The sequence below is a fragment of the Hyla sarda genome, chromosome 11, assembly GCF_029499605.1.
Source record: "Hyla sarda isolate aHylSar1 chromosome 11, aHylSar1.hap1, whole genome shotgun sequence".
Lineage (NCBI taxonomy): Eukaryota > Metazoa > Chordata > Amphibia > Anura > Hylidae > Hyla > Hyla sarda.
The window spans coordinates 9521277-9533848 of record NC_079199.1 but is presented as its reverse complement, the minus strand read 5'-3'; the positions used below and the strand labels follow the sequence as shown (position 1 = coordinate 9533848).

The 12572-nt window shown below is 41.6% G+C and overlaps 1 protein-coding gene across 5 annotated transcripts in view; it reads right to left on the bottom strand.

Moving 5' to 3' along the window:
* NIN (ninein) overlaps positions 1-12572 on the bottom strand; it is a 135898-nt gene that overhangs the window by 3611 nt on the left and 119715 nt on the right. For 3 of the 5 annotated variants that reach the window (XM_056545195.1, XM_056545194.1, XM_056545198.1), the window contains 2 exons: positions 12278-12379; positions 9456-9620 (listed from right to left, as the gene is read on the bottom strand). In XM_056545195.1, the coding sequence (XP_056401170.1) occupies positions 9456-9620; positions 12278-12379 (267 nt within the window). Of the gene's footprint in view, positions 1-3204; positions 4230-9455; positions 9621-10165; positions 10212-12277; positions 12380-12572 lie in introns of those variants that run through there. The other 2 variants (XM_056545196.1, XM_056545197.1) reach the window with 2 other exon arrangements.

Sequence of the window (12572 nt, the reverse complement as noted above, 5' to 3'; positions counted from 1 at the left end):
TTAAAACTTTTTTGGTCAATCAATAAGCATGACATTCCAATGGAGGCATCTACATATATTTGGCCTGCTTCACCTGGCCTTCAGTCCGATGGCTCAAACCTACTGATAGACATTGAAGGGAGTTTTTGAAGGTCCGTGGAGCATGACTGAGGTAGATGTAGTGATCGCTCCGAACACGACCAGGGTGATAGGCTAACATCACCCTGATATTGGCGTAACAGGGTTATTCAGTCACCACATGGCAGTATCCAATCACAGTGTAGTGAGAGGGGTGGGCATCGTGGCACAGAAGCCCAGAAGGTAAAGGGGCCACCATTACCCTATAACTTGACGTGTCATAGGGATATATAGAAATTTTTTCTCAGTCGGGGTCCATGGGTTCAGACCCCACTGATCACTAGAATGAGCTGGATGAAGCACTTAGCTGATCGCTAGAATGAGCTGGATGAAGCACTCTTCTCTTGCTGCAGGAAATTGATCCTATAAAAGTCTAGGAAATTTGTCTCCTGTAGCAAGACAGGAATTGAGTCGGGGAGAGAAGCATTCAGTCAAGTGTTTCTTCAGGATCCTTCCAGTGACCAGCAGGGTCTGAACACCAAGACACCGACCCATCACAACTTTGACATGTGCCTGTCAATGTGTTAATTATAGCATCGCTTTAAAAAGTGACTGCCTACTATGTCTATTAATCTCTGTATAAAGGGACTAGGCTAAAAAAAAAAAATCATGTCTCACAGTTACTGGAGTATTAATAACTTAACGACCTAAAGGCACAGGTGTCAACACACGGGGCGCAAAACACATCTGGCCCACCACATCCAGACCTCTTGGGCCACCAAAGAATTACATGCTCATTCCTGCTCCCTGTGCTTCCACTGCTGAGTGGTATGTGGGGGTCCTAACTACTATATGGGGGCAGTGTAGGGGGCCTAACTACTATATGGGGGCAGTGTAGGGGGCCTAACTACTATATGGGAGCAGTGTGAGGGTCCTAACTACTACACGGGGCAGTGTGAGGGGCATAACCACTATATGGGGGCAGTGTAGGGGTTCAACTACTTCATGAGGCAGTTTAAGGGCCCTAACTGCTATGTGGGGGCCTTACTACTATATAGGGGTCCTAACTACTACACGGGGCAGTGTGAGGGGCCGAACTACTATTTGACGGCAGTGGGGGGGGGGGGCTCGTGTAGTAGTTAGGACCCCTATATAGTACTAAGACCCCCCCCCCCCTCGTACTGCCCCATATAGTAGTACTGCCCCGTGTAGTAGTTTAACTATTATATGGGGGCAGTGTCGGGGCCCAGTAACTATAGAGGGGTCTACTACACAGGGCAGTGTAAGGGGTCTAACTACTACACGGGGCCCTAACAAGTACACGGGGCAGCGTAAGGGGCCTAACTACTATATAGGGGCAGTGTGGGAGGGCTTTATTACTCTATAGGGGTCCTAACTACTACATGGGGCAGTGTGAAGAGCCTTACTACTATAGGGGTACACAGAGGGGACCTAACTACTATATTGGGGGGGGGAAGTGTGAGGGGCCAACAAGCTCTTACAATTACAAGTGGCCCTTTGAAGGCAGCCATAAGGCCAATGTGAAAAAGGAGTTTGACACCCCTGGCCCAAAATTAATAAGCACATTTTAAAGAAAATTGGACAAAATTCAAGTGCCCACATTGCTCTGAAAAGTTGTGTATGACACCCTGAGGTCTTTTAGGACTGAATCCAACTTTTGAGTTTTCTGGCCAATCGGGGCACTTTTGAAATTGGACCAATTCTATTCCGACTCCGTTGAAGTCAACCACCAAATTTGCGCAAAACGGAATGGATACAAATTTATATAAATGATTCACAACCAGTGGGCCTCCAGCTGTTACAAAACTACAACTCCCAGCATGCCCGGACAGCCTACGGCTGTCCGGGCATGCTGGGAGTTGTAGTTTTGCAACAGCTGGAGGCACACCAGTCTACATATAATACAGCAGTTCATTCATTAAACAAAACAAATCTCCGTAATTAAAAGAATTTTTTTTATTTCCCAGCATCAAAAACATCTGTTTTTTTTCTCTCTTCCAAAAGTATCTTACAAATTTTTGACAAAAATCCAGTATAAAGGGGCCAATAAATCTCCATGTGCCGCGTATAAAAGGTCATTTGCCCCAAGTCAAAAAGAAAGTTGTTACAAAACAGGAATATAAATATATCGAGTGGACGGAAACCAAAATCTAATAAATAGTATAAATACATAAAACTTTACACGATGATCTTTCTTTAAATAATGTATTTTACACACAACATTTGTAGACGTAATAGTAATTACATACAGTTCGAAACAACAACATCCCCCTCCCAGAAAAGAATCACCAGTACATGAAGCCCTTTTAGAGTCAAGTCAAAGAAAGATCTATTCAGCTTTGTTAAATCTTGGAAAATTGGGTCAATATGGCGGCCATGATGGTCCCTAGTGTCTTGGAAAGTTGGGCTAATATGGTGGTCATGATGGTCCCCAGTGTCTTGGAAAGTTGGGCTAATATGGTGGTCATGATGGTCCCCAGTGTCTTGAAAAGTTGGCTGCCATGATGTTTCCCATTCTCAAAGTTGAGTCAAAATGGTGACCATGATGGTCCCTAAAGTCTTGGAAAGTTGGGTCAATATGGTGCCAATGATTGTCCCCACAGTTTGTAAAGATGGGCCAATATGGCAGCCACGATGGCCCCCCACAGTCTCGTAAATTGAGTGGCCACGATGGTCCCCAGTGTCTCTCAACGTTTGGTCAATATTGCAGCCATGATGACAGTCACAAACTTTCAAACGTTCAGAGACACTGGGGACCATCGTGGCCACCATATACCATATTGGCCCATCTTTACAAACTGTGGGGAGCATTATGGCCGCAATATTGACCCAACTTTCTGAAACACTGGGCACCATCATGGCAATAATATTGACTCAACTTTCCGAGACTGTGGGGACCATCATTGGCACCATATCGACCAAACTTTCCGACACAGTGAGGACTGTCATTATGGCTGCAATATTGACCAGTGTTGGAAAGTTTGGTCAATATTGCAGCCATGATGACAGTCCCCACAGTGTCGGAAAGTTTGGTCAATATGGTGCCAACGATGGTCCTCACAGTTTTGGAACGTTGGGTCAATATTATTGCCATGATGGTCCCCAGTGTCTCGGAAAGTTGGGTCAATATTGCGGTCATGATGGTCCCAAGAATTTTGGAAAGTTGAGTCAATATTGTGGCCATGATGGTCCCCAGTGTCTTGGAAAGTTGGGTCAATATTATTGCCATGATGGTCTCCAGTGTCTCGGAAAGTTGGGTCAATATGGTGGCCACAATGGTCTCCACAGTCTAGTAAAATTGGGTTAAAATGCAGCCATCATGGTCCCCACAGTTACAGAAAGTTGGGTCAATATGGTCACAATAGTCTCAGAAAGTTAGGTCAATAAGGTGGCCATGATGGTCCTTTAAGAGTTGAGTTAAAATGGTGGCTATGATGGTCTCCAGCTTCTCGGAAAGTTGGATCAATATGGTGGCCTGGTCCCCACAGTTATGCCACCCAGTTTTCTAAATGCCCACAGGGCTTTGTTATGCAGGGCCTATGGATATACCCTTAGTATGAGTGCCAGCTAATATGACCGCCATTACCCAGTGGTCACCCAGGTACCACAACACCCATAATGCCTTGTTACACAGAACATTTTGACATTTTGCTTGAATAGACTTTTTCCCAACCTGACATTTTACAGTGATTCTTTTTTTTTTGGAGGGGGCGGGGGGGTATGGGGGCGCAGGGTGATGTTCTTCTCAGTGTGCCTCACAGCCAGACATTCTGGACGGCGGCCATTTTGTGACACGTGAGGCTTAATCGCCAGGGCGCAGACTCATCCGTTCACAGAGATTCAAACTATGGAGGGAAGAAGAGAGACAGGGGAAAAAAGTGCAAAGACCTCGAGAGAGAATCTCTGTGAACGGACAAAGATGGCCGCACAAAATGGCCGCCGTCGCATCGTAATACTGCTAAAGGTTATAACAAGAAATAAGAAAGGAACAGCCAAGCAGCTGGGCGCGGTGCCCTCACAACAATAGGTCTTTCTCAGCTTATGCCAGTGTTAGGGGAGGTTAGGTGCTTGTTAGAAGAAGACAATTCTCAGAGGCGGCCAATTCGTCGGTAAGAGTCTGCATGCAGCGCTCGTTGCTCCGGAAGCAAGGCCTATGGGAGAAAAGGGCAATGGTACTTTTCACCCCAGTTTCACTTTATGGCAAAGTTGCAAAGACAAACAACGTATGTCAGCAAACAGGACATGCAAAGCAGGGGGCATTTCTACTGTAGATGTCAACTTCCAAAGGGTTAAAGGGGTACTCCGGTGGAAAACTTTATTTAATTTATTTATTTTTTAATCAACTGGTGCCAGAAAGTTAAACAGATTCGTAAATTACGTCTATTAAAAAAGTCCTAAGACTTCCAGGACTTATTAGCTGCTGAATACTACAGAACACAGAGCTTTCTGCTGAATCACGAGCACAGTGCTCTCTGCTGACATCTCTGTCCATTTTAGGAACTGTCCAGAGCAGCATATGTTTCCTAGGGGGATTTTCTCCTACTGTGGACAGTTCTTAAAAATGGACAGAGATGTCAGCAGAGAGCACTGTGCTAGTGATTCAGAAGAGAGCTCTGTGTTCCAAAAAGAAAAGAATTTCCTCTGTAGCATTCAGCAGCTAATAAGTACTGGAAGGATTAAGATTTTGTAATAGAAGTCATTTACAAATCTGTTTAACTTTCTGGCACCAGTTGATTTAAAAAAAGAAAAAAGTTTTCCACCTGAGTACCCCTTAAACATGGAGGTGCAGATCCAGATGGATGTGGCCTACTGAACCCTCAAGCTTAGGTCAGTGGTATCCAACCAGGGTGCCTCCAGCTGTTGCAAAACTACAACTCCCAGCATGCCCGGACAGCCGTTGGCTGTCCGGGCATGCTGGGAGTTGTAGTTTTGCAACAGCTGGAGGCATCCTGGTTGAGAAACACGCTGTGAGTGGTAGTTTTGCAACAGCTGGAGGCACCCTGTTTGAGAAACACTGTCCTAGGATTGACTGGGCATGCTGGGATTTGTAGTCTCGCAACAGCTGGAGGCACCCTGGTTTGTAAATACACTGACCTTAAGGTTTGGAAATAATATTCATATTAAATTAAACTTAAGTATTAAACATGTACAAAATAAAAAAGGGAGTGTATAGGGCTGGCGGACAGGAAAGGGTTCTGTGCAGCCATATATACATCTGGAGGAATATACACTATGGCCCCATGAAAGCGCAGGGCTACTTTGAAGGGGTACCCCAAAAGGGGTAAAAAAAATTTCAAACCAACTGGTGCCAGAAAGTTATACAGATTTGTAATTTACTTCTTAATCCTTCCAGTACTTAGCTGCTGTATGCTCCACAGAAAGTTGTGTAGTTCTTTCCAGTCTGACCACAGTGCTCTCTGCTGACACCTCTGTCCAGAGCAGGAGAGGTTTGCTATGGGGATTTGCTCCTGCTCTGGACAGTTCCTAACATGGACAGAGGTGTCAGCAGAGAGCACTGTGGTCAGACTGGAAAGAACTACACAACTTCCTCTGGAGCACACAGCAGCTGATAAATACTGGAAGGATTAAGATTTTGATATGGAAGTAATTTACAAATCTGTTTAACTTTCTGGCACCAGTCGATACCCCCTTACACGTAACCTTCGGAAGTTGACAACATTGGGAGGAACATTGATAAAAAATAAAAAAAAAGTTAATAAGGTTAAATACACAAGCAACACAACTAGAGATGAGCGAACTTACAGTAAATTCGATTCGTCACGAACTTCTCGGCTCGGCGGTTGCTGACTTTTCCTGCATAAATTAGTTCAGCTTTCCGGTGCTCCCGTGGGCTGGAAAAGGTGGATACAGTCCTAGGAGACTCTTTCCTAGGACTGTATCCACCTTTTCCAGCCAACCGGAGCACCTGAAGGCTGAACTAATTTATGCAGGAAAAGTCAGCAACCACCGAGCTGAGAAGTTCATGACGAATCGAATTTACTGTAAGTTCGCTCATCTCTAAACACAACATCTAAACAAGGAGGACAAGGGGAATACATTCAGTACAGCAGCACATGGAGCCATGCAGGATTATATCAGGGACTTCTATGGAAGATTAAAGTTTATCTGTATCTGTGCAACTAAAGCAAAGGAAAACGGGTGCAGAAGAAAAGGGTTAAAATACAGCACTCAAATCTACAATACAGTAGCGTTTTGGTATTGTAGTAATTTTTAGCACTATATAAAATTAATTATATAAATTATTTTAATGTAATAATAATAAAATATAAACATTTTATTATTGTTTATTATAATTATAATACATTATTTTTATTAATATAATTTTAATTATTATTAAATTTATTTTTATGATTTATTTATTTATTTATTTATTTATTTAAAGGGAACCAATCATCAGATTTTACCCTATATGACGCTTGGCAAAGCGTTACATAGGGTAAAATCTGATGATTGGTTCCCTTTAATAGGGTGACATGGGGAAGAAATAATAGAGGCTATGACTGCTCTGGTACAACAGCAGCCACCTATGTACCATCAGATAATAGAGGAAATGTGCAGATACACTGTCACGGCTCCTCTGCTCTGCCATAGTCAGCTGATTGTTGCAGTTCCAGTACGGCAAGAATATTAAACAAAAATACATATAAAAAAGTATAACCGAGAAGACAAAGAAGAAGGACAATATACAAGATTCTATATCTATACACAAAAGGAAATCTAACACTGTACACAATATAGGATGAGAACAAGGAATCTGCCATTTCCAGGGGAAAATCATTAAAACCTATTTGAATTTATTGCTCAGTGGAATCTGTGTTCGTGCTATATAAATAATAATAATAATAAAAAATATATATATTATATATATATATATGGATACATGGTGGCTGAAGGGTACTGCAAGTGTAAAGAACTAAAAAACAGCCCCTTATAAAAAAATAAAAGACAATAATGTTAGTATTAAAGGGGTACTCCGGTGAAATTTATTATTTTTTTTCCCCTAAATAAACTGGTGCCAGAAAGTTAAACAGATTTGTAAATTACTTCTATTAAAAAATCTTAATCCTTCCTGTACTTATTAGCTGCTGAATACTACAGTGGAAATTCTTGAAACAGAGTGCTCTCTGCTGACATCTCTGTCCATTTTAGGAACTGTCCAGAACAGCATGTGTTTGCTATGGGGATTTCCTTCTACTCTGGACAGTTCCTAAAATGGACAGAGATGTCAGCAGAGAGCACTCTGTTTCAAGAATTTCCACTGTAGTATTCAGCAGCTAATAAGTACAGGAAGGATTAAGATTTTTTAATAGAAGTAATTTACAAATTAGTAGTTTAACTTTCTGGCACCAGTTGATTTAAAAAAAAAAAAAAAAAGTTTTTCACCGAAGTACCCCTTTAATTATTATTATTATTGATAATTTATTCTTTATTACTATTTAGAGATGAGCGAACTTACAGTAAATTCGATAGGTCGCGAACTTCTCGGCTCAGCAGTTGCTGACTTTATCCTGCATAAATGAGTTCAGCTTTCAGGTGCTTCGGTGGCTGGAGACTCTTTCCTAGGACTGTATCCACCTTTTCCAGCCACCGGAACACCTGAAAGCTAAACTCATTTACGCAGGATAAAGTCATCAACTGCCGAGAAGTTTGTGACGAATCGAATTACTGTAACTTCGCTCATCTCTATTACTATTAATCATAACTATATATATATATATATATATTTAAAAATTAATAATAATCTAATATAATAAATTAGTAATTAATTATTTTAATATATACAGTATCATGTAATATATATCATACGTGTGTGTGTAAAATATATAATCTAATATCATAATAAAATATTAATAGTAATGAATAATGGTTATGAAGAATAAATCATCAATAATAATTTATTATTTTATAATTCTTTATTATTATTAATAATAATGAATACATTAATTACTATATTATACGTTTCATTTTGTCGTACTTCTGGAAAAAAAATCATAACTACATGCACGAAAATGTATACGTTTTAAAATGGTCATCTTCTGACCCCTTTAACTCTTACATTTTCGCATACTGGGATGTATGAGGGCTCATTTTTTGCATCCTGATCTGAAGTTTTTATTGGTACCATTTTGGTTTTGATCGGCCTTTTTGATTTTTATTCATTTTTTTATGGTATAAAAAGTGACCAAAATTTTTTTTGCGTCTAGGCCATTGACCGTGCAGTTTAATTAATGATATATCTTTATAGTTCGGACACTTACGCACATACCACATATGTTTATTTACATAGTTTTTTTTTTAATGAGAAAAGAGGGGTGATTCAGACTTTTAAGGAAGGATTTAAAATCACATTTATTAACTTTATTTTTTTTATTTTTTACACTTTTTTTTGCGATGTTATAGCCCCCATCAGGGACTATAACATGCAGTACATTGATTCAATACACTGATCACTGCCATTGCATTGATCAGTGTTCTCGATTGCTCAAGCCTTATTTCAGACTTGGAGCAATCAATCGCTGATCGGACGTGCAGGAGGCAGGTAAGGGACCCTCCTCATGCGTCCTAGCTGATCGGGACACCTCGGATGGTCCCGATCAGCCTGACTGAGCTGCCGGGAGTGATTTTTAACAACTTTAGATGCGGCGATAAAAAGTTTCAACACCGCGTCTAAAGAGTTAATAACGTGCGCAGCCGCGATCGGTGAGGCGTGCTATTAGCCAGGGGTCCCCGCTGTTAGAGGCCGGGCCTGACCCGCTATGATGGCGTGGCCCTGCGTTATAGAAAGGGAGTGGGTGAAGGGTGTACATGTACGCCCTTCGTCCCCAACAGATTTATAAATACTAACATTATTATTATTATTTTTATAAAAATAAAAAAAAGGGGGGGGGGGGTATTTTTTCAGTTCTTTACACTTGCAGTACCCTAAGCCACCACTTATCCTCAAATTTTTCCATTGATTACAATGCAACAGCACCACCATTTCAGGCTAAACAATGACTTTTACAATGGAATTGCTTCATAATAAAGCTTCATGTAGAAAAGGCAGATGGCTTGTTGCAATCAGTAGGACAACATCTACATAAAGAACTGTTCTCAGAAAACATGCACTACTACTCCTATCATGGGGGTTGATGGGCGTCAGAGCGACTTTTGCTGCATTTAGCGCACAATGAGATGCAATTGGCAGAGTAAGATGGAATAAAATGCACCGATGTGGTTGTGTTGACTTGACTGCATGCCATGATGGAATGAATTGAAGTGGGTATGGGTTGGCATAACCGGAGAAAGGGTACCCTGAACAATGACAGATACACCATGATATGGGGGGGTTTGGGTCATTAGGGGATTGCACTAACCTGTGGAGAGCTGTTGTCGGAGCCGCGGTTATCTGCTGTAGCCGGATGCGGTTGGTTTCGTCTGTCCATCTGGAGCTGCAGGTATGGTTCCCGTGGTATGGTGGCACAAGCTTGCTGCTGGAGCTGAGAGTGGCTATGGGTGGCACTGGAGGAAGAGTGCAGCGTCTGTATGGGGGGACCTGGAGGTTAGATACTTCAGCTACATAGGACTTAAACTGTACCCGGTTTGACTCTGCAGCAGTCCCATGTAAGGACGTCTAGGTGAAGGTATGAACCAATGCACACTTAAGACAATGCATTGTGCAGACATGCACACACACCATGAAACACAGCATTACTCAAGTCATGCAATATACTCTATTACCGTATGCTACAATGCAGTGTTTCCCCACCAGGGTGCCTCCAGCTGTTGCAAAACTACAACTCCCAGCATGCCCGGACAGCCGTTGGCTGTCCGAGCATGCTGGGTGTTGTAGTTTTGCAACAGCTGGAGGCACCCTGGTTGGGAAAACATTGCTATAAATGTATCACCCAGCCCCCACGAAGGATCACACCTGCTGTAATATAACCCATGTATAAAAGACGTCATAATATTTCCATTTACAGTCATGAAAAAAACATGAATTTTTATACAAGATGGAATACAAAAAAATAAAACAAATGGCCACGGTCATGCAATGATGGAGTAGGATCACTCGGGATGATTTTACCATAGATCTCAGAATCACTGCACCCATCTCTGAGATTTCCTGAGGTCTAAAAACACAAGGCGAAGGACAGAACAGGAAGAGAGATTTTATTATTTACCTGAATACTGAAAGGAAAAAAAAAAAAAAAAAAAAAAAAAAAAAAAAACTGTGAAACTCTGGAGCCCTAAGGACCTTGTAGATATAAAAATAAAAATGGGGCCACCGGCATCAGTAACCAATCAGATCACCCTTTATATAGGAAGTAGTGATCTGAAAGGGGAAGTAGTCTCACATACTTAGTACACAAGGGTGAAATCACATTGGAGCACTGTTGGTCTTGTAGTTAATAACTGTGCAGACAAAAAGAAGGGCAACTGGTAACAGTAACCAACTTAGTGACCCCATATTAGAGAAAAAAAATAGTGATCCTAAAGGGGAATTCCTATTGAAGCAGTCTCACATACCAAAGTACACATGGGTGAAATCACCTCAGTGTGCTGATGGTCTTGTAATTTATAACTGTACAAACAGAAGGGAAACTGGCAACAGTAACCAACTAGTAACCCAATCTTTAGAAAAAAGTGATCCGAAAAGGGAATTCCTATCGAAACATTCTCCCATACCAAAGTTCACATGGGTGAAATCTCCTCAATGCGCTGATTGTCTTGTAATTGTAATAGTCTTGTAACAGTGCAGGCAAATAGAGGGGGCAAACTGGCAACAGTAACCATTTCTTTTCTATAGACAGGGTGACCTAGTTGGTTATTGATGTCAGTTGATATGTCAGTATGGTTACTAATTACAAGACCAACAGTGCTCTAATATGATTTCACCCTTGTGTACTTTGGTATGTGAGACTGCTTTAACAGGAACTCCCTTTTTCAGACTCCAGACTCTCTTTTTGGCTCCTTTCACACTATATGTTGCTCTGTTTTAAAGACCCGTTATAATGTCCCGTTAAGAAAACACTTAAAAACGGCCGTTACAATATCCCATTCAAGTCTATGGGATTTTTTGTTTATTATCACCTGTTATAGCCGGTTATGAATAACGGACGTTATTTGTGATGGGAGAAAAAAAAAGTTACATTAATTTTTCTCCTATCACAAATAACGTCCGTTATTCATAACTGGCTATAACTTCTGATAACAGATAATCAAAATATCCCATAGACTTGAATGGGATTTTGTAACGGCCATTTTTAAGTGTTTTCTTAACGGGACATTATAACGGGTCTTTAAAACAGAGCAACATGTAGTGTGAAAGTATTGTAATTCATAACAGTACAGACAAATAGAGGGGCAAACTGGCAATAGTAACCATTTTTTTTTTCTATAGAAAGGTTCCCCTAGTTGATCTGAAAGAGAGAATTTCTATTAAAGCAGTCTCACATACCAAAGTACCCAAGGGTGAAATCACCTCAGAGCACTGCTTGTTTTGTAATTAATAACTGGGCACACACAAAAAAAAAAAATTAAGAAGAGGGGCCACCTACAACCGTAGCCAATCAGATTTTTCCATAGAAAAAAAAAGTGATCTTACTGGGTAGTCCAGTCTGTGAGTGCACAAGGGTGAAAATCAGCAAACTATGAAGCAGTCTCAACCTTGTACATCTGGGCAGACAAAAACCGGGGCCCATTAGCAAGAGTCCCCAATCACATGACCCATAGGGCCTACTCACACTACGGAATACCTGCCTGGGGGAAATTATGTGTGCAGCAGGCACCGCCCGAATTAAAGGCGCAAGGACACGCGTCATTTCCAATGGGAAGTCTGAATCCACAAGAAAATTCTGTGTGGATTCTCCATAGCGTGAATGGGACCTTAGTATGGGCGGAAGTGACCAGGTCCGCATAATGGTGGGTAGAAACAATATCATGTAGCTCCCATGATGCTTGACACCACGGACCACCACGGCTGTGGCAGCAGCCAATAAATCACCGCAACTTAGTAGGCCGTCAATTGAACATCTTTGCAAAGCTCCTTTTAAAATCCGTGTTTGGCAACCAGTGTGCCTCCAGCTGTTGGCTGTCAGAGCATGCTGGGAGTTGTAGTTCTGCAATAGCTGGAGGCACACTGGTTGGGAAACACTGTTGTAAATACTCTGGAGGGGCTGATACTTTTGGCACTTACTTCCATGAAATGATCGTCGCTTTTCCCCTGTTTTGCTCGTAAGATTTCATTTTCAGCCTTGATGGTTTCCAGATCCCGCTCTAGGGCGCCGAGCTGACTGATCTGAGGACGGAAGACGGCACCGGTTACTCCACCGCCAACGCGGATCCACCACACACTGTACTATACCTGGTACCCTACTCTTCGTTTTAGCCATAAAGTTTTTACTCAAATAAGTTTTCCAAAATTAAAAGTAAAAATTTCATGCGCCGTGAGCTGTAGTTTTTTTTAGTACTTTTGTGTTTAATGGGCTATA